This window comes from Pseudovirgaria hyperparasitica (assembly GCF_010093815.1).
Source record: "Pseudovirgaria hyperparasitica strain CBS 121739 unplaced genomic scaffold EJ05scaffold_3, whole genome shotgun sequence".
NCBI classification, from domain to species: Eukaryota; Fungi; Ascomycota; class Dothideomycetes; order Acrospermales; family Acrospermaceae; genus Pseudovirgaria; species Pseudovirgaria hyperparasitica.
This window is the reverse complement of record NW_022985551.1, coordinates 288,485-307,138: the sequence shown is the minus strand read 5'-3', so window position 1 is coordinate 307,138 and position 18,654 is coordinate 288,485. Positions and strand designations below refer to the sequence as shown.

Below are 18,654 nucleotides of genomic sequence, written 5' to 3'. Positions count from 1 at the left end.
TCAGTTAAGCCTGCGGGTCTAAGGTACTTACCAAGTTGCATGCAGCGGTGATGGCGAAGCGAATTCTTCTGCGAGAAGCATTTGAGAGCTACATCGTGGCAAAGGTATAGCGAGGAGAGTCCTTTGGGTTCATTGTGGTTAATAAGATTTCCTGCAAGCTTTATTAAGTTTGAGAAGCTACCTGCTTCGTGGAGCATGAGTTATTTCTTCCCTACTATCAGTACATTTATATATAATTGTTTATACACTTAAAACTTTTTCAGTCACTTGCCTCGACCGGGCACTGACTCGAGACTGATGGTATAATTAAGAGTGAAGATCAACCACCTACGCGAAGTAGCGTGGCTCATCGAAAACGTGGTATCTGTGTCCTCTGACACCGGCACCTCTGAACATCGTCGGGAAGCGCATGCCATATGGGACTTGCTCTTCGGGGATGATCGTGTCCGAACCTTCGGGCTGACCGACCTGGAACTTGCCAACCTGATGATCATCAGTACAAAGCTATATACACGCACTCCTCCAAGTTTGGAAGCGGAAGCGGTAACTTACCTGAATCTCTGTATCTGTGATGGTATCACGGCTCACGCGAGCATAGCCAGTACGCTTGAAGCCCTTGTACAAGATATACTCGCACCATCGGTCGCCGACATCGCTGGGGTCGATATCGCGCATGCTACTCTTCTCGCCGACATACGTGTTGTAGTTGCCTTCATGCGGCTTTGTGACAAGGTATGAGAGCAGGATTGCTGGGCGAGGCGTCTCACGCATGAGCTTCGCCAGGTATTCGGACTGTAGCCGTCTATCCTCCGGGTCTTCTTCCTGGCCGCTGTGGAACACGAAGACGTCGATCATCTCGCCATACATGTCGAGAGTGGCGTGGATCGCGGGCGCGAGTTCGCCGACTGGCGACGGAAGGAGATGGTGGGTGGAGTTGACGATGGGGAATTTTGATAGCAGCGCGGAGCCCCATGTGTGCTTGTTGGGACCGGGACCAAAGTCGACGTACATGCCAAGATCTTCGGCAAGGAACTGGGTGGTGTCTCGGTTGCCCATGATGATGCGCTGGAGATCAGACTCGAGCAGACCAACGACGTCCAATTCAAGCTCCTTGATAACGTCGCGCATACGGTACTCGGAGCTCCACATGTCATTGTCCAGAGAGAAATGAATGGTCCAGATGCCCGCAGTAACGAGCTTTTCGTCTTTATGATACGGTGTGTAGTCGTATGTTGGGAAACGCAGGTATGCAATGGAGACAGAAAGAAGCTCGAGGGCGAGAAGGACGTACAGGTAGTAGCTGCGTTGCTTGCGTGTTGCAGGATTGGGCGCCTTGCTGCGGGATTTGAGAGAGACTGAGTTTCCGGACGCGTTCGCGCTGAACACACCGCAACCGATCAACAGCATCATGGTCGTCATGACCCAGTCAGTACGCTCGCGAACAAGCGGTCCACCAGGGACGAAGGCATATGCCACAACCCAGACATGAAACAGAACCATGAAATTATAAACGAGGAAACCTAGACCGAACGTCGTAGCTGGGGAGTGCTTGACAGCGGACGAGATGAGTGCAGGTGCCAGGGCCATCGTGTAGGCAGCGAGAACAAGGGCACCATAGAAACCCAGCCAGTTGCTGTATGTGGTGAGAACAGCGGCACCAACAGAGCCGATGCCGTAGAACGTCCAGCTGCGGCTCAGATCTGGATAGAAAAGGCCTACGACGATGCCTACACCCATGGCGAAGAGGGTATAGCTTCCATGCGGAACGGCGATGGGTCCTTGAACAGGGAAACCCTCCCAAACCCAGAGAATCATTGTGCTAGAATCAGACAGGAGAGAGTGCATGGCGAAGAAGAGCCCAGCCAGGCCAAATGCAGATAGTACTGATGAGCCACTTTTTGGCCCTGGAGCGCTGACATCAGACCCTGCTGGTCGACCTGTCGACCTAAGAACTGCGAGCACGGCAACAAAGAGGCCAAACTTGTTCCATCCTCCATTTTCAGCATGCATGATGGGCCATAGGGGATTGTTCGTGTAGAATGCGAACTTGGCAACACTAGAAGCTAGGAGACCGAGGCTGAATGCGCTCACACGAGCCTCTAGGCGATGTGGTTGAGAGCGCTCACCATAGAATGTTGCAGCCCATGCCAGAGTGGACATCCAGACGCCGAAGCCAACCGTGAACAGACGATGGGTCGGTTTGGGAGTAAGAAACGCAACTAGTCCGGCGAGACCGAGAAGATGAGTGACACGAAGGTTCTTGACGATGAGCCTACGAAGTGGTGGGACTGAAAGAAGAAACGGTGAGATCGTGGTCATGACCAAAACCTCATAGCCGGAGATTCCCATGTACCATAGGGGGAAGTCTGGCTATTGTCAGAGATGGGCACTCGCAAGACTGTGGCGCACTCACACCAAACACAAACACCAAGCGAGGTCAAAGTGGTCCAATAGACATACTGCAAGTGTGAGCTTCGTCTATATAGATGTGGTGGCATTTCTTACGCCATTGTAGACATCGGCAGCAGCATCAATGGCAGCGGGCCACGAGAAGGCCTGACCAAAGACGACACCTACATCCTTGTTCTTCCTGAAACGAGATTAGTGGACATAGCAGGTCTTTTAGAGGCTGACATACTCTTTCTCAAGCACAGCATCGGCAACATATTTACCTTTCCTACTCGGGAGCATGAATATTAGATTGATTCATTGGCACATACATTTAGGATCCCAAGTATCACTTCGGAAGCCATGACACATACCCTCGGCCAAGTCCTTTAATATCCTTCACCACAATCTCAAGACCATCGAAATCAATGATTGTCACCGCATCGAAAGCTACATCAAGAAGGACCAACGCCCATTCGAAAAAGGCATAGATCGTGTACGCTGGATCGCTGTGAGCAAAGATATTGACAAAGACTGGTTTCAGACGTACCTCCAGCAACTTTGTGCACCTTGTGCTGGATGAAAAAGTAGATTAGTGGAACGAGTGTACCAAAAAATGAGTACCCAAAAATCTTGCGATATTTAATGGTGGTCGGATTTTGCGGACTGAGCAAGATGCACCCAATGGTCCATGGAAGGGTCGCAACTAGATACGAGATCATGAATATGTCATGCCAATCATGATCATCTGTAGAGGTCACGTAGGTCCATCCACCACAAGTCATAGTTCTAAAGATGCCAGTCCAGAAGACGAATCTGGGCAGGCTCGAGCCAGGCTTTTGTGTCATGAAGTACCACATGGCGCAAAGAGCGAATCTTGGACCTATTACCTCTATCAGCACAGCCCTCCCTTTCTATCATATCATCGTACCGGATGTCAAGGCGATGAAGAGCTGGAAAACAGAGCGTTCGGGGTATCGGTCGCCGATTGTCGCGGAGACGGAAGGGAACCATTCTTGGGGATATCCCTAAGACATATCATTAGAGACATTGATTAAAGGAGTATCGGCAGCGCATACGTAGTGCTCATTTTGCACAATCTTGTGGTAGTGAAGTTTGCTGGAGGTTGTCAGGCAGGCTTATTTGAGAAGAATGTTCTCCTCACATTCCGACAATGAGGGCTCCAAAGAATGCCGCTATCTGATATTAGCGCTGCGCATACTATACGATCGTGGGCTGCAGCATACTATATGCCATTATTGTGTGCGCCCATCCAATCCATTTTCCTGAGAACTGCCACATTGTCAGCTATATGCCGCAACATTCGAAAGCGTATCGCTACGCCAGACGTACAGATGCGATTACATCGCCCTCCTTGAATTTCGGAGCCATCTTGGAATGCTCTCAATCAGAACCCCATACAATTGAAACGAGAAAGACAAAGGAATGTCAAGAAATGTGGTGGAGAGAGTAGTTAAGAGGCAGATAATACTGAAGTCGCGTCTCTCCTGAGATCGCGCGGAGTCGGCGGGACATGTGGTCAGAAGTGCGGGCCGAGACGCAGCCGGATATGGATCTATCACCGGCATGCCGAAGAAACGGCTCGACTTTTTTCTCCCTAGTGAGTGAAGCGTACAATCCCCACCCTGCACATCAATACAACCACGACTTCTCAGACATGGCGTCAGCTTCAGACAAAGCGCGATTCTACCTGGAGCAGACGGTTCCGGAGCTGCGAAAGCTTGAACGAAAAGGCATATTCAGCAAGGCAAATATCCCCCAGGCTATGGCATTCAGTGGAGGTTTGCTGACTATGTAACAGGAAGAGATCACTTCGATCGTAAAAAAACGTTCCGACTTCGAGCATAAGCTGAATACGCGCGCTGTATCCTCACCTTCTGACTATGCACGATATGCGGAATACGAACTCAATCTCGAAGCCCTCACCCAAAAGCGCGCAAAGCGTATGGGCGCAAAGATATCTGGACACAAAGGGCAGCAACGGATATTTTTCATACTTGAGCGCGGGACGCGCAAGTTCTACGCAGACACCAGCTTATGGATGCAGTATATCGAATACACCAAAAAGCAAAAGGCATACAAGAAATTGGAACGAATCTTTACAGACGTGCTGCGATTGCATCCAACGAAGCCGCAACTATGGATTTCTGCCGCGCGATTCGCAATGGACGAGAATGCTGATATGCAAGCTGCTAGAGGACATATGCAGCGAGGTCTTAGATTCTGCAAGAAGTGCAAGAATATATGGTTGGAATACGCTAAACTGGAGATGATCTACATTGCGAAAATCGCAGCTCGACGGCATGTGCTTGGTCTCGGCGAGGACAGGAAGCAGGAGGCTGAAGTGGAAGATCAAGTCGCAACGGCGCCAGGGGATGATGTCAATCTAGACATGCCGCAAGAAACTGCACTTGACGAAAAGGCCTTACAAGACCTATCAAACACACCTGCCATGACGGGCGCCATACCCATGGCTATATTCGATGCAGCGATGATTGAATTCGAACAGGACATCGAGCTAGCGGAAAGCTTCTTCGACATGTTTGCTGAATTCGATCAGATCGCAAACCTCAAAAATATACTGCAACATGTACTGGACTACCTGGAAGCTTCCGCGCCACAGTCAGTTTCGCATGCTACTTCGGCTGCCAAGTTTGTGCTTGTAGGCTGCCAGCCTGACTCTCCTGACTTTCCCATTGCACTCGGGGAATGCTTGCGGCTGCTGAAACTGGCCTCAACATCGACCTCGTCACCTGGATCGGTGGCAAGGAGAGCGATCCTATGCCTCGTTCGACTACTGCGGCACGAGGACTTGGATGCTGCAGTCCGCAAAGTAATTACGGCGTCGATCCGACAGCAGTGTCAACTTCTGACGAGTGTAGACTCATCTAGTCCGCAGGCAATTACAGCTATTATCATGCAGCTTCGCGCAGACGGTCATCAAGGTGATGCGACCCAACTCGTACGGATCAGAGATCGCATATGGCCGAAGAAGCCTGATGGAACAGGAGTATGAGCCGCAATTGGGTCTTCTGAGCCAATACACAGCCATATCTAAAAATCTGAGTGGCTACCACGTCTGCTGCTTTTCTTGAGACTATGCAGCTTTTTGGTCTTCAGCCTGCTCGAGTTCTGCGCCTCTTCCCTAAGCCGACTCAGTATAACTCTGCGAGTTGTGAGTCGAATCTTACAGGCTCTTCATTCGCCGCCTCTGCTCTGCAGAAGTTTCACCAGGCACCGCGGGCTGACCAACTTCAGTGATCAACTGGTTCAGTTTTGTAAAGCACGCATGTGAATTATCGCTCTGTTTGCGACTATCATCGGCTTGCAAAACCAGCGAATCTGACTTTGCAGCGTAGAATCGGGAAGCGCGGATCGCTGGATGGAGTAGCAAAGGAATGCGTGGAAGAAGTGTATCCAAAGGCACGCGTAGAGTTGCTTTGGAATTGGTTCTATCTCGAGATTAGTCGCTTCGCGAACCTATGTACATGACATGACCAGTATATCACACACTTGTTCACATTCTGACCACCAGGGCCTGAAGCTCGACTGAAAGTGACCTCGCATATATTCTTCGGTATCGTGTCCGGATTGAACTGGTCAAGCCATTTCCGTGCAGCCCCAATGTTTTCTTCCTCGTCGCTCGTTGGTCGACTGGAGGCGTACCGTAGCTGCGCAACACCAAGGATTCTGCGATTGCACGACCACTTGGCAATAGATGATCGAACGCGTAGCATGACCGTGCAAGTGCTCGTCCAGGGTGGTTCTCAGCAGAAGTAATAGAGTAGAATTGAGGTAAGAAAGAAAAGACTCTATGATGTTCTTGATCCATGAATCCATGGCAGTTCTCCGGCTTTGGGCCAAACGGCGCTAAAATGCGCAAAAAGCTCAAACGCCTTTCAATGAATGGATGTCGCCGTCGCCATTCTCCTTCACATCCCACCTCTCCTCCCACACATCTTCATAACAAACACCATCCCAATCTTCTCTTTCCCTACTTATCACCCTCTCGCCCTGCCATACACTGGAACTGAAATTCTCTTGACATTCGTCCCATTCGCCCATCTACTTGCTCTGGAATTGTTGCCGACGCCTTGCTTGTCCTCAGCCATCGCAATCTTGCCTTGCTTCATTATCGCGTAAGACTGCTTCACCGCGCATTCATTCGCATCATCACGACACAGCGCAGCGCATTCAACTGAACGCCTCGCGCACCTTTGCCACCTGCTTTGACATAGACCTGAGCTACTAGTCCTTCAGCGCAGGCCCATTTGTCGATGAATTGAGGTTGATTTCGATTGCGGACCTCGCTGGTGCACTTGCGCCCCTCCCTCTAGATGATACCCAGTCCTCCGCAAGAAGCAGTTCAATTTCGCGGCGAGACCCTCGAACCTGTGTCTCCGAAACCAGTCCATTACCCTTCGCCTTCCAATATCCCGATCCTTGAGAGACAGACCGACCTGACAATGTTGAATGAAACATCTGCTCAGATAGGTAACCCCACACCTTTCAGTGCCATGCAGGACTATACCCCCTCGGACGCACCTGCGGCCAACTCTCTGTACGACACTCCAGATGGAAACACAATAGCTCAAGCTTTTGGTCAAAATGGCGGCGCAAACAGTGGTTCAGGGTCCTATGCTCAAGCATATGATTATGACGGCGAAGCAGTAACCTCAACTTCTCAAGGTACCAACTCAATTCAAGATTCCACGCAAAGACCTCAAAATCCCACCGCACCAGCCCCTAGTGACATATCTACTTCCCAAGCCTCTACTTTGTCCAGTCTCCTTGCGGGACACTTCTCTCCAAATGATTCTCAGGAGCCTCGTATTGAGGCTGATAACAACAAAGGCAGCAATGGTGGGGCCAACTACTTTGCCTCTCTCAACTTCCTCATACCAGCGAATTCTAACTCTCAATCACAAGAAGGTGAACCCAATGACAACCAAGCCTACATCCCATTCACCGACCCAGCCTCGAATGCCGCTGCTGCTCTTCTATCCCATCCCAATCTCCCTCCACGTCCACCTCCGCAAGAGAAACCGGCCACACATCCGAATTATACTCCACAAGACGACATTCGTTCGTACCATCCCCATAGCCAAACAACGGCAGGGGCGCCTTTCAGAGCCCAACCAGGCCTGACCCCTCTAATGACCGCTACCCCTACCTCTACTACATCTATGAATTACCAGAAGACTCCACTTTCTGCTACCCAACATTCTTACACGCCTTCAACGCCAGGCTATCTGCCCAAAGAGTCAGTCGACGTTCGCCATGAAAAAGACGTCGGAGATGACGACGAGGCACCGTGGCCTCCTGAGGTGCAACGACTTTATGATCAGTTCCTCGTCGACGAGAGAACGAATGTTACGGAAGGTCAATGGGACAAGTTTCCTCCTGGATCGCGTCTATTCATTGGTATGAAGCTCAAATGTAATTGGTCAAAGTCTTAATCTAACTTATACCTAGGCAATCTACCCACCGAAAAAGTCACGAAGAGAGACTTGTTCCACATATTCCACAGACACGGCAAGTTGGCGCAGATATCGCTCAAGCAGGCATACGGCTTTGTACAATTCATTGACACGAATGCTTGCCGCGCAGCTTTGTCAACGGAGCAGGGCCAGCCAGTTCGCGGCAGGAAGATGCGTGAGTTCATTGCTCCTCCTGACATGCGTAGGTCTAACCGGTTTTAGATCTCGAAATCTCTAAACCACAGCGTAATACAGGCAACGCAGCCAAGCAAGATAGGGATGGCAACCGTGGTAATAATAGACGTCGCTCACGGTCTCCAGACTACGGTCGTGGTAGTGGCCAGCGAGGCGTAGACCGGTACACTGGCGGACAAAGCTCGCCTCGGGATAGAGACAGACGCGGCGGAAGAGACGATTACCGTCCAGGCAGATCTCCGTCACCACCGCGAGGTAGTCGACGTCGTGATCGCAGTCACGATCGATACAGGCGAAGTCGATCAAGATCACCTTATAGCCGAGCAAGGCGCCGCAGTCCGAGTCCCCGGAGGACAAACGATGACGACGATCTTCCACTGCCTAGACGCGCCCCACAAGACGTTCCCGACATACAAATCATCGTACTCGATACATCTCTTGACATGAATTTCATTGCTTACGTGGAGAAGGCGTTCAAAGATCGGAGCGTGCGAGTTGACGTTCTCCTCCTCAGTCCACGCTTGTCGGAAGCCGCTGTTGTCCGCCGACAGATTGTTGAAGGCGTCCTGGCGGTGTCGAGGCTGACATTAGCATCGCAGCAGACTGGCAAGATCCCGTTACAAGTCTTCGATAGGAGTCGTGGCGCTTCCGATGTTCAGTTTGTTGAATATCAAGATCTCGACGGCGCGATTGCAGCAGAGCTTGTTGTACGAGCAAAGCAGAGTGCTGTGCCACAGGTGCAATACGGTCTTCCCCCTGCTCAATACGGATTGCCACAACAGCAAGCCACTCCGCAGTATGCACCACCTCAGGCAGCCCCAGGCCTCCCCTCGAACCTTTCCTCCGCCATATCCTCGCTAGATGGCCCTGCTCTCCAACAGCTACTCGGTGCTATGCAACAGCAGGCCCAGCCGAACTCGCGAGTTCCTCAACAGCCGCATCATTCTATCCCGACCAGTCTCACGCCTGACCTGTCAAAGCTGCTCAGTGGCCAAGCACCGCAGCAGAATATGTTTGCTCAATCTGGCCCTCCTCCAAATCAAAACAACCTATACGCCAACAACCCAGCTCTCGCAGCTCTACTCGCGGCCGCTCAACCTTCACAAGCCCAACAGCAGCAGCAGCAGCAGCAACAACAACAACAACAGCATCGACCGCAGCAGCACCAACAACAACACACACAGCAGCAGCAGCAACACGCTTCACCGCAATCACCAGCCCAGATACAGCCCGACATGGCTCAACTTATGGCCCAACTGAGTAACTACCGGCGTTAGGATCCATCCCATTACGATCAAAAAGCTCCGTGACCGTCTGGTGATCAGGTGGGGACCGGGGGTTTGGGGTTTGGGCGCTTTTCCTCCATAAGAAACGAAATCAAGAACAAAAACACTGTATTATATACATATACCTCGACCACAACAACAACAATGACGATGATCATGTGTCATGAGGCATTATTAGCTTAGCTTAGCATAGGTTTTTTTGTTGTTAATTTTGACTTGACATCATATATATATATATATATCTGTCGATTTCGACATTCCGAGCTCTGCACGCACTACCCCCCAACCTTCTTTTCTTCTGCGGTGCATCTTTTGTGGCGCATTATGTTGAAGCTTACGCGTAGCGTCTACTTGGAGAATTATGAGGCGCAAGCTGGGATTTGGCTGAATTGATGGGTGGATAAACGGGTGGGATGGATGGTCGTGGCGCCGGGTATTGATGTCATGTAGAGCGAAAGGGGGCGAAGGAGGGCGGACGCGGACGTGTATGCCTATGCACACGTTGTATAGGAAAATGGAATTCGCAACCTGTCCCTCATTTTGATATGCCTGGGCTCGTCTTTTGAAAGACTTGGAGCTAGGTGGTAGGGGATAGATGGAAGAGGGAGTGTGTAAGCGATGGTGGAGTTTGTTGCGATGGGTATGGTGTGGATACTGCCAGCTTATACTCCTGTAGCATCATTTCATAATCGTCAACTACGAGGAAGGATGGTGTGGCTTATTGTGCGAGTCGTACCGTGAGTGGTTTTGTTTCGTGTAATTTGGATTTGTGCCATTGGATGCATATATGGATACAGCCATATCATAAGCTTGACATTCGGGAAGTGATGGTGAGGATCGGCTGAACGTGCCTCTGCGTTCGGCGGAATGATTTATCGGAAGTACGGAGTGGGAATAGGGTAGGTTGAACTTGTTTATATGTGTTGTGCAGTGATGAGGACGCTTTGGGAGGGGAACCCAACGGGCTGCGTTCGGTTGGGTTAGTGGGTAGGTAGGCAGATAAGATTGTTTTGGAAGATTGCAGATGATTTTGAAGAGTTTGGCGAGCGTATGATGCGATAATAGTAAATAGGAACGAAGATTCTACATACATCATGAGTACGAGGGCTCATGAGGTAGGTTTATTTCGTGATGACCAAAGGGGTAAGTCTTTTGTGTTTGATGGGTGATTTGGTGGGGTAGTCTATATAGGGTTTTTATGCTTTCAGAGGAGACAAGACGGCGGATCTCGTATTGCGGAACGTATCACGGGAAGAGGAAGATATTTTATGCTGTATCATGAGTGATGCGTGGGAAACGTAAGTGATTTGAATCAGGTAGACGATTCAAGGGATCTCAATAAGGGTTGATTGGGTAAATAGCTTAAACAAGCGTAGAGAGTGTAGTAAGTGCAAAGGGGGATAAATCCAGATGTGCGGGGTGAAGACAAGAAGACAGATATATTATATGTCAGATATGGGATATAAGTGATTCGTTGAGGAAAAAATGAGTTTTTGGCGTTAGGTGCTGGTTTCGAGGGATTTCGAATGATTTAAATCGATCGGTAACATATGAAGATAGATATAGGTGTACTGAATGAAAGTAAGGAAGGACGCGCTAGCGAAGCTGTGAAGTTCATTCGTTTGATGAGTGTAGGTGTGCGTGGTTGTCGCATTCGATCTCTCCTCCTCCTCCTCCTCCTCCTCCTCTCGTTGGGATTTGTTAAAACGGCGCCAAACTCGCCAAGTCGGATCTCAATAGAACTGTGCGATGTGGTGCTTATCATGCATCAGTAGATTATGAGAAATTGTAAGTGCCAGTCGCTGCGTGTGGGGGCTCGTAGAATGTGAAGTAGAAGGCAATGCTTTGATCTTGGGTGGTAAGTGGAAAGTTGGAGCGTAGCAGGTTCAAAACCATGACTATGGCATACAGTAGATGGAGCAGTTGGGTCATTTAGTGGGAGTTGATACCAATGCAGTATGGTTCGGGTTGAGATATTTTAGGAGCCGTATACGTTGGATTTTTCAGACTAGGTTTATGGTCCGCAATGGGACACCGATCTTGCGGAGAAGATTTGGTGTGAACCCGGTCCCGTCCGGCTGTATAGAAGCCCTTTCTTCGGCGCTAAGTTCACTGTGGAGGATGTTTGGGAGTCTGGGGTCGGCAAACTGTGCATTGTTGGTAATTGAATCCATATAGGCCCTTTTCGGTCCTCTATTATCTGCGTCACGCCCCAGCATAGCCGGAAGCCAAGGTCGCAGGGGCCGCCCAAAAAGAGCCTCACCATACATGTATCCGTGAAGACAACACTCTCCAACTAATTGATAATCGCTTGAAGCTGACACCGGACGCAGGACAAAGAGGACCGATGCTCCAAGAAAACTGGCAACAATATCGCCTGAAAGGGTGTCGGCTGGGCCAATTCCATGTGAACCGTCTTCGGCCATAAATTCGACTCTCTTGGTGTTACATCTTTCTTCTAATAGGAGTTCAACAATTCTGAAGCTATTGCAACCCTTGCTTGGAGAGCCTACGAGCTTTCTTATCAACTTGTCTTTTTGAGCTCTGCCCATACCGGGAAGGTCAAAGCGTTCATCGGGGGGAACTATACTTGGAATGGAAAACGGATTGTATACTAGAGGCGTGGGAGATTGTGACGGCGTGTCTCGGCGTAAGTCGGGGCATTCTTGCGAGGCCAGATTCTTGGAATCGGTCGAACTTGGCCAAACATGTACAATACTTTGGAGGATCAGTCCTCTGCTGCTCAGCTTTCTTTTCAGCTTATCGTATTCTACCTCAGCTGCTGTGCCCGCCGAGGCCCAGTGTCCTGCCCAGGAGAATATGAGGCCTTCTTGTGGCGAAGCAACTCGCCAGTCTCGCACCCACGTGGGGAAACCATAAGGGCGCAAAGCCACCCCACAGTGAGATAACACATTCAGTGAACCACCTATATCTATCATGTGGAGCAATAAATCCGTATAGACACTAAGCACAGTACGGGAGTAATCTGGCTTGATCCTCAGACGAATTTCATGATTGAAGGAGATCATAGCAAAGACTCTGTCGCGGGGATCAACGCAGTGGCTGGTTGAAGCAGCCATCATTGCATTCATAAATCTGACTTCTTTCTTTGGTGTGGCCATCAAGTTCTTGAAGATACTGAACACGATCTCGTCCAGATCCTTAATCGGAGGGAGCCAACAAAGACGAAGATTTTGATAGAGAGGGGTAAAAGCGTTCCTGAGCCTTCCCCATAGGAGGTGATCCCAACCACACTGTACTATAGATTCATCTGAAGAGTGTACTATCTCTTGTCGAGTCCAAAGCCGTGAGAACCAGGTACGGGACGTGATAGATAAGATGGAGCGAAGGCCTCTCTCTGTCAACGGTCGTTCAGGGTCATGATCAGTTGACGAGGAATTGACATCGTCTTCAGCAACTGGTCGACCAAAATCATTCCCGCGTCTCCCAATGGTATCCAAGAGATGCATAGCGTGCGAACTGTCGTCTGCTTCTGGGCCTAGCCAAACGATACAACGCGTGGCTTTATGAAACACGTCGGCCATGCTGTAGACCTGATCGCTCTTCTCGAGATTGTCTTCCTGATTGATACAGATGGCATCAATCCACATGACCCGAGGTGCATCGATGTATCTGAGGTGTCGTAAGGCTGAACCGAGATTCGATGTCACTCCGAGAATGTCATAAGGAGTTGCTGGTACGCAGCATCCTGGCTTGCCATAGCCTGGATGATGCACGTCGTAATCGAAGCATGTCTTGTTTCGCAGGTAAATCGTTTCTGTCTTTTCAGGGCTTCCCCAAGCGTACGAGAGTGCTTCGTATTTCGGAAGATTTGCGCTTATTAACGGAGTAGTGCATATCTCAACTTCCAAAGGGTCATCTTCACGCCCAGGTAGTATATTGATGAGCCGGATCTCCAAGATTGAATCGATGAGCGGAGTATACGCGTATGCTTGCGAGTCTCGAGGGGACTCGGGCAATGGAGGCAGGTTTGCCAAATCATAGATTTCCTGAACTCCAATGGGCGCAGAGTGCTCAGAACTGGTCTGGGAAAGAGATTGGATGGCCATCGTGAACTTGATGCTTCAGTGTAGTGGTGGACGGAGTACTGAGCCGCCGGAAGACGCCTGAAGGTGGAATATGCATTTATTCTCTTACAAGGCTAAAATCCTGCGGTGGGGTATTGGTGGCACTGGTGCTACGAAATTGCATGTGAAGACAATGAAGACAAGGATTTGGAATAGGCAACACTTTTACATGTTAGCACTGAAGTCTGAGTCCCGTGTCTAGTTCGCTTTTCGTCCATCCTCAATTGCGGTGTGCATGCCATAGTGGTATCAGCCCAGCTACAATGTTTCTATCAGCCAGCAGAGGATGAAGGTAGTACATTACAGTGTAGCGTTACTAATGAACACACATATGATGAAGACGAACCCATTCAGAAGCTTCGTTTGGATACGGGATCCATGATTAACGAAAGCTTATCACTACTTCTATGTTTGAACTCTGAAATACTCTACGTAAGCTTATAGAGGTATATCTATATACTTATTGAAGTTATTGTGCTGCAACAGTCATAGAGAGTCACATAATTTACGCGTTGGGCATCAGACACTCAGTGTAGAGTCGCCTCATATATACACGATAGCCTCTTGTAACGGAGATAAGGAGGATCATCGTGGACATACAGATATATATATACACTGCTACGACGCAGACTTACATAGAAGAGACACGGATCGCCACAAAGCACACTCAGACTATGAATAATACCTGCCTATTACATCTACACCCACGAATTATTCCTATATTACACCAAAAACCGCCTTAAGGTACATGCTGAATCTATCTGCTCATCGACACACCGTCCGAGCTTCGGGTAGGACAATATCTACTTAACATATCTTTACATACTCATCTACAAGCTTAAGTACATATAAGCTCTTAATAGAGAATGGATGAAGATACGCTAGTGACAGGATTCCGGGAAGCACACGGATATGGACTTCAGTGCGAGCTGGTAGGATGTGTTTGGTCTACATGTTTTTATGCAACAGCGGAACTATATATACAGAATGAGAAGAGCAGTAGCTCCAAAACTTTTTGTCCGAGTGCGCCGTCCAATACACCTTAAGATGCCCAGCACCTACTCGTTCTCGCAGCTCCATCGAACCTATCTTCAATACACGAGCATGTAAGGTCTCATTTCGTCAACCCAAATCCAGTTGTGGAAGGTTTCGCCCGGATAGCCTTCCCTTGCGTGGTACACCTCATCCGAGATACATCCATATATCAGCCACAAATCATTGAACACCATCAAACCGAATGCCGCCCAATACACCCATATTAGCGGCGTCTTTGACTTGCGAATCCAATCAATATGCCACGTTCCAACACAGAGCGCCACGAACAGCAGCGGCGTGAAGCCCTCAAAGTACGGTTTGCGCGAGCTGATTGGCAATAGCAATGCCCACAGCAGCCCTCGGATCATCGCGAGCAAACGATGATGGAAGACATGAAAGAAATTGAAGAACAACGCGTTTGCAGGATAAGATATCATAAGCAATGTTGGAATGCCCAGGCCATTGGTGGGCTTCCGCGATACACGCAGTGCGGCTTCCGGTGGGTACGTCCACGTCTCTAGTGCCGGGCCGAACATCAAAATGAGAATGACATGGAAGGCTGCAATGCAGCCATTTAATGCTGCCAGTCCGTTCCAGAAATCGAGAAGCAGCCAGGAGTGTAATACGAGTACGATGCGGCGCACGACAAGAATGACAACGAATAGGCAGCCTACGAACGACGCCGCAGCGGCGAGGATTTGGCCTAGGCGTTCCAAGCGGACCTTTTGTGGCTGCTTGAAGGCGCGAACAGATTGCCGGATGATTTTACGTGAGTCGCAGGCGCGAAGAGACACGAGTTGGGAGGTTTGCCCGCCGGTCTCGCCGTCGATGCGGATGCGTACTCCAGCGAGCTGGAGCACTACAAATTGAATCGTTCGCCTGGTGCGATTCCATTTGAGCGAGGCGAAGAACTGGATGATTTGAGCTATATAGTCGGCTAATGCGGTCACAGGTAGGATCGTGTAAAGAGCGATTTGTTGTTGGAAACTGCGGCCCTGAGGGTGCTGACCTTGAAGAGCAAGGAGGGATGATTGGGTCAGGGCAACGACGATCCGGAGGGCGAAAGTCCGGAAGAGGATCTCGGAGACAGTACGTTCGTTGGATAGTTCAGACATAGTGACGCTTAGAGAAGGTCGAACACATGGTCTTGTGTGCCGGAATGTGGTGATGGACTTGTGGTGTTGAGACAGGTGTTTGGAACTTGAGAGAGTGAGGCTAGCGCGACACGTGTTTTGTATTCCCCCTGAATTAGTGCGAGGCTAAGTGTGGCTGAACAGACCACTGCGCCACAAGTTCCCTTCCACTCTGCTCCATTTCTAAGCGGTCCCAAACCTTTTTCTTGTAGATCCAGCAGACAGTGGAGTTATAAGCCTTATTACCCATCCTAAAGCTCATTATAGCTGATGGAGTAAAGAATCAAATAGCGGAATGGATGAAGTATATTCGAGTCTGCTCCACATAACATGTCCCACACGCCCTTTCTGCCTACACATGGATAGCAAACTTGAACATAAAGACAACTCGAAAGATGAGTAGAATTGAATCAATCGAATGATTGTAATGGAGCATGATGAGATAAAGAAGTCTTCTTAGTACTACTATATTCCAGTCAATTTTCCTCCCGTATCTCTGTAGTATCGGTTGCCGAGTACACTAAAAGAACCACAGAAGAAGAACTGATGCCTTGGCCTTCTATCCTAGAGTATACAAGTTTGTCGTAGCAGCGGTGCTTTCGGAGTGATTTGATGTATCAAAAGAGACATGCATGGTGTTGACTATAACCTGGGCGTCTAATACCACCGAGATCGGCAGGGACAACCCTGGAAGGCCCGAGCTCCTCCTACTAGTCAATCGAGCAGTCATAGGTTTTCTGATCTCAGTGAATGAAAAGTGCAGCGCAAGTGTTTGTTTCTCTTTCGAAGTGTTGTGTGAATTGAATGGCTCTTCAAATGCGGCAGGTGAGTTCGGAACGAAGACTGCCTCGCGGCTTCCATTCGCATCAATGATCAACAGGCAGTCTCCGACTCTCCGATGCGTGTCAGACATGTGGGCCCGAGCTCTGTAGCGCCCGGCGCGGGGCAGTGAGAGGTTCGCGGGTTGGAGAAAGTTTTCGGTGGCCGTGACTGTCTTGGCCAGGTTGGTATGATCATTATAGTCTCCCACTTCCCACGTACCCTCGTGTCTCGTCTCCTACTTGTCACTCCCTCCGACAATTCACTCTGACAATTCTCATATACACCATCCAAAAGCTCGTCTCTCATAAACCAAAATGTCTTACGCGCTTCCAAAGTCCCACCAGGACGTAAGCCATGCAACTACCTACCCATTGAAAGTTCGGAGTTGACTCATTCTGTAGCTCATGGAGAAGTCTTTGGTCGAGACTGATCCCGATGTTGCTGAGATCATGGTACGTCCATTCCGAACTGTTCCTTTGCACCCACTGACTCCGTGGTAGAAAAAAGAGATCCAGCGTCAGCGCGAATCTATCCTCCTCATTGCCTCCGAAAATGTCACTTCCCGCGCCGTCTTCGATGCACTCGGCTCGCCAATGTCCAACAAGTACTCTGAGGGATACCCAGGCGCCAGATACTACGGAGGGAATGAGCACATCGACGCTGTCGAGCTGCTGTGCCAGAAGAGAGCTCTCGAGACTTTTGGTCTTGACCCAGAGAAATGGGGTGTCAATGTTCAGTGCTTGAGTGGCAGCCCAGCCAACCTACAGACATACCAGGCCATAATGAGGCCTCATGATAGGCTCATGGGTCTGGATCTGCCCCATGGTGGTCATTTGAGCCACGGATACCAAACACCGCAGAGAAAGTGAGCGAAATGTTGACACCAAGCATACTCAATTGACTGACCTTACGCAGGATATCTGCTGTATCCACCTACTTCGAGACATTCCCATACCGTGTTGACCTCAAGACCGGCCTCATCGATTACGACCAGCTCGAGCAGAATGCACTGATGTACAGACCAAAGGTGCTAGTCGCAGGTACATCTGCCTACTGCCGTGAGATCGACTACGCCCGCATGCGTGAAATCGCCGACAAAGTTGGATGCTATCTCATGATGGATATGGCTCACATCTCTGGACTTGTCGCCGCCGGTGTCAACAAGTCTCCTTTCCCTCACTGCGATATCGTTACTACGACAACCCACAAGTCTCTTCGTGGCCCTCGTGGTGCTATGATCTTCTTCCGCAAGGGTGTGAGAAAGACTGACGCTAAGACTGGCAAGGAGACACTCTATGATCTTGAGGGACCAATCAACTTCTCTGTGTTCCCAGGTCACCAGGGTGGTCCTCACAACCACACCATCACTGCGCTTGCCGTTGCCTTGAAGCAAGCACAGACACCAGACTTCTTGGCCTACCAGCAACAGGTTATCAAGAACGCCAAGGCCCTTGAAGAGGAGTTCACCAAGCTTGGCTACACTCTTGTCACCGGTGGTACTGACAATCACATGGTGCTCCTTGATCTCAAGCCTCAAGCCCTCGATGGCGCTCGTGTCGAAGCCGTCTTGGAACAAGTCAACATCGCCTGTAACAAGAACACCACACCCGGTGATAAGTCTGCGTTGTCTCCCATGGGTATCCGTATTGGAGCTCCAGCCATGACCAGTCGTGGTCTTGGTGAAGCAGATTTCAAGAAGATCGCCAATTACATCGACACGTGTGTCAAGCTATGCAAGGAGATCCAAGCCGAGTTGCCTAAAGAAGCCAACAAGCTCAAGGACTTCAAGGCTAAGGTTGCTGCCGGTGACGTGGAAAAGATCAACGCCCTCAAGAAGGAGATTGCCGCGTGGGCAGTCACTTTCCCTCTCCCAGTGTAGGTTCACAAACCTTAGCATCTTTCGCGCATCTTCAAAGGCGCTTGGAATTGGGTTGGCGTTAGTGATCTGCTTCTTTCAACAGTAGACAAAAGGACTTTTGGGCCAAGTATTCAACCACAGTAGGGATCTTTGTATCGCCTTTACATAAAAGCGAAGAGTAAGATATTCAATACCTTTCCTCTGTAAGGTGGCTGATGGACGACGAGTTTGTCAACAACTCGTCCTGGGTGGGCCAAGGAAATAAGAATGGCCCAATATCTATGCATGAGGCTAAACGAGAGTGACGGATGGATACGACGATGAATATACTGAGCGCTCAACGCGCTC

The 18,654-nt window shown here is 49.7% G+C and overlaps 7 protein-coding genes across 7 annotated transcripts; 3 read left to right on the top strand and 4 right to left on the bottom strand.

Annotated features, from left to right (window-relative positions):
- Positions 1 to 127: 127 nt before the first annotated feature.
- Positions 128 to 3,909, bottom strand: EJ05DRAFT_473397 (calcofluor white hypersensitive protein-like protein). Its single transcript, XM_033743393.1, has 12 exons — positions 3,742 to 3,909; positions 3,636 to 3,681; positions 3,554 to 3,584; positions 3,468 to 3,507; positions 3,320 to 3,416; positions 2,939 to 3,271; positions 2,763 to 2,889; positions 2,639 to 2,677; positions 2,506 to 2,590; positions 2,414 to 2,459; positions 553 to 2,366; positions 128 to 483 (listed from the first exon to the last, which is right to left on the bottom strand). Exons 1-12 carry the CDS (start codon positions 3,778 to 3,780, stop codon positions 328 to 330), a joined length of 2,853 nt encoding a protein of 950 aa, XP_033603241.1. The 5' UTR covers positions 3,781 to 3,909; the 3' UTR covers positions 128 to 327.
- A 108-nt stretch (positions 3,910 to 4,017) lies between these two features.
- On the top strand, positions 4,018 to 5,358 carry EJ05DRAFT_530617 (uncharacterized protein; the record flags this gene model as incomplete). Its single annotated transcript, XM_033748981.1, has 3 exons — positions 4,018 to 4,156; positions 4,211 to 5,300; positions 5,333 to 5,358. The coding sequence occupies exons 1-3, from the start codon at positions 4,067 to 4,069 to the stop codon at positions 5,356 to 5,358; spliced, it is 1,206 nt and encodes a 401-aa protein (XP_033603240.1). The 5' UTR covers positions 4,018 to 4,066.
- A 105-nt stretch (positions 5,359 to 5,463) lies between these two features.
- On the bottom strand, positions 5,464 to 6,218 carry EJ05DRAFT_508035 (uncharacterized protein; the record flags this gene model as incomplete). The annotated part of the gene is made up of 3 exons (XM_033747975.1): positions 5,923 to 6,218; positions 5,601 to 5,861; positions 5,464 to 5,554 (listed from the first exon to the last, which is right to left on the bottom strand). Exons 1-3 carry the CDS (start codon positions 6,144 to 6,146, stop codon positions 5,464 to 5,466), a joined length of 576 nt encoding a protein of 191 aa, XP_033603239.1. The 5' UTR covers positions 6,147 to 6,218.
- Positions 6,219 to 6,649: 431 nt separating this feature from the next.
- On the top strand, positions 6,650 to 9,767 carry EJ05DRAFT_242600 (uncharacterized protein). Its single transcript, XM_033740076.1, has 3 exons — positions 6,650 to 7,833; positions 7,885 to 8,064; positions 8,112 to 9,767. Exons 1-3 carry the CDS (start codon positions 6,747 to 6,749, stop codon positions 9,359 to 9,361), a joined length of 2,517 nt encoding a protein of 838 aa, XP_033603238.1. The 5' UTR covers positions 6,650 to 6,746; the 3' UTR covers positions 9,362 to 9,767.
- Positions 9,768 to 11,373: 1,606 nt separating this feature from the next.
- Positions 11,374 to 13,440, bottom strand: EJ05DRAFT_497349 (HET-domain-containing protein; the record flags this gene model as incomplete). Its single annotated transcript, XM_033746524.1, has 1 exon — positions 11,374 to 13,440. The coding sequence occupies one exon, from the start codon at positions 13,438 to 13,440 to the stop codon at positions 11,374 to 11,376; it is 2,067 nt and encodes a 688-aa protein (XP_033603237.1).
- A 946-nt stretch (positions 13,441 to 14,386) lies between these two features.
- On the bottom strand, positions 14,387 to 15,677 carry EJ05DRAFT_473394 (uncharacterized protein). The gene has a single exon (XM_033743392.1). It carries the CDS (start codon positions 15,606 to 15,608, stop codon positions 14,550 to 14,552), a length of 1,059 nt encoding a protein of 352 aa, XP_033603236.1. The 5' UTR covers positions 15,609 to 15,677; the 3' UTR covers positions 14,387 to 14,549.
- Positions 15,678 to 16,651: 974 nt separating this feature from the next.
- On the top strand, positions 16,652 to 18,356 carry EJ05DRAFT_242498 (glycine hydroxymethyltransferase). Its single transcript, XM_033740075.1, has 4 exons — positions 16,652 to 16,795; positions 16,850 to 16,900; positions 16,949 to 17,313; positions 17,364 to 18,356. Exons 1-4 carry the CDS (start codon positions 16,763 to 16,765, stop codon positions 18,325 to 18,327), a joined length of 1,413 nt encoding a protein of 470 aa, XP_033603235.1. The 5' UTR covers positions 16,652 to 16,762; the 3' UTR covers positions 18,328 to 18,356.
- The last annotated feature ends 298 nt before the right edge of the window (positions 18,357 to 18,654 follow it).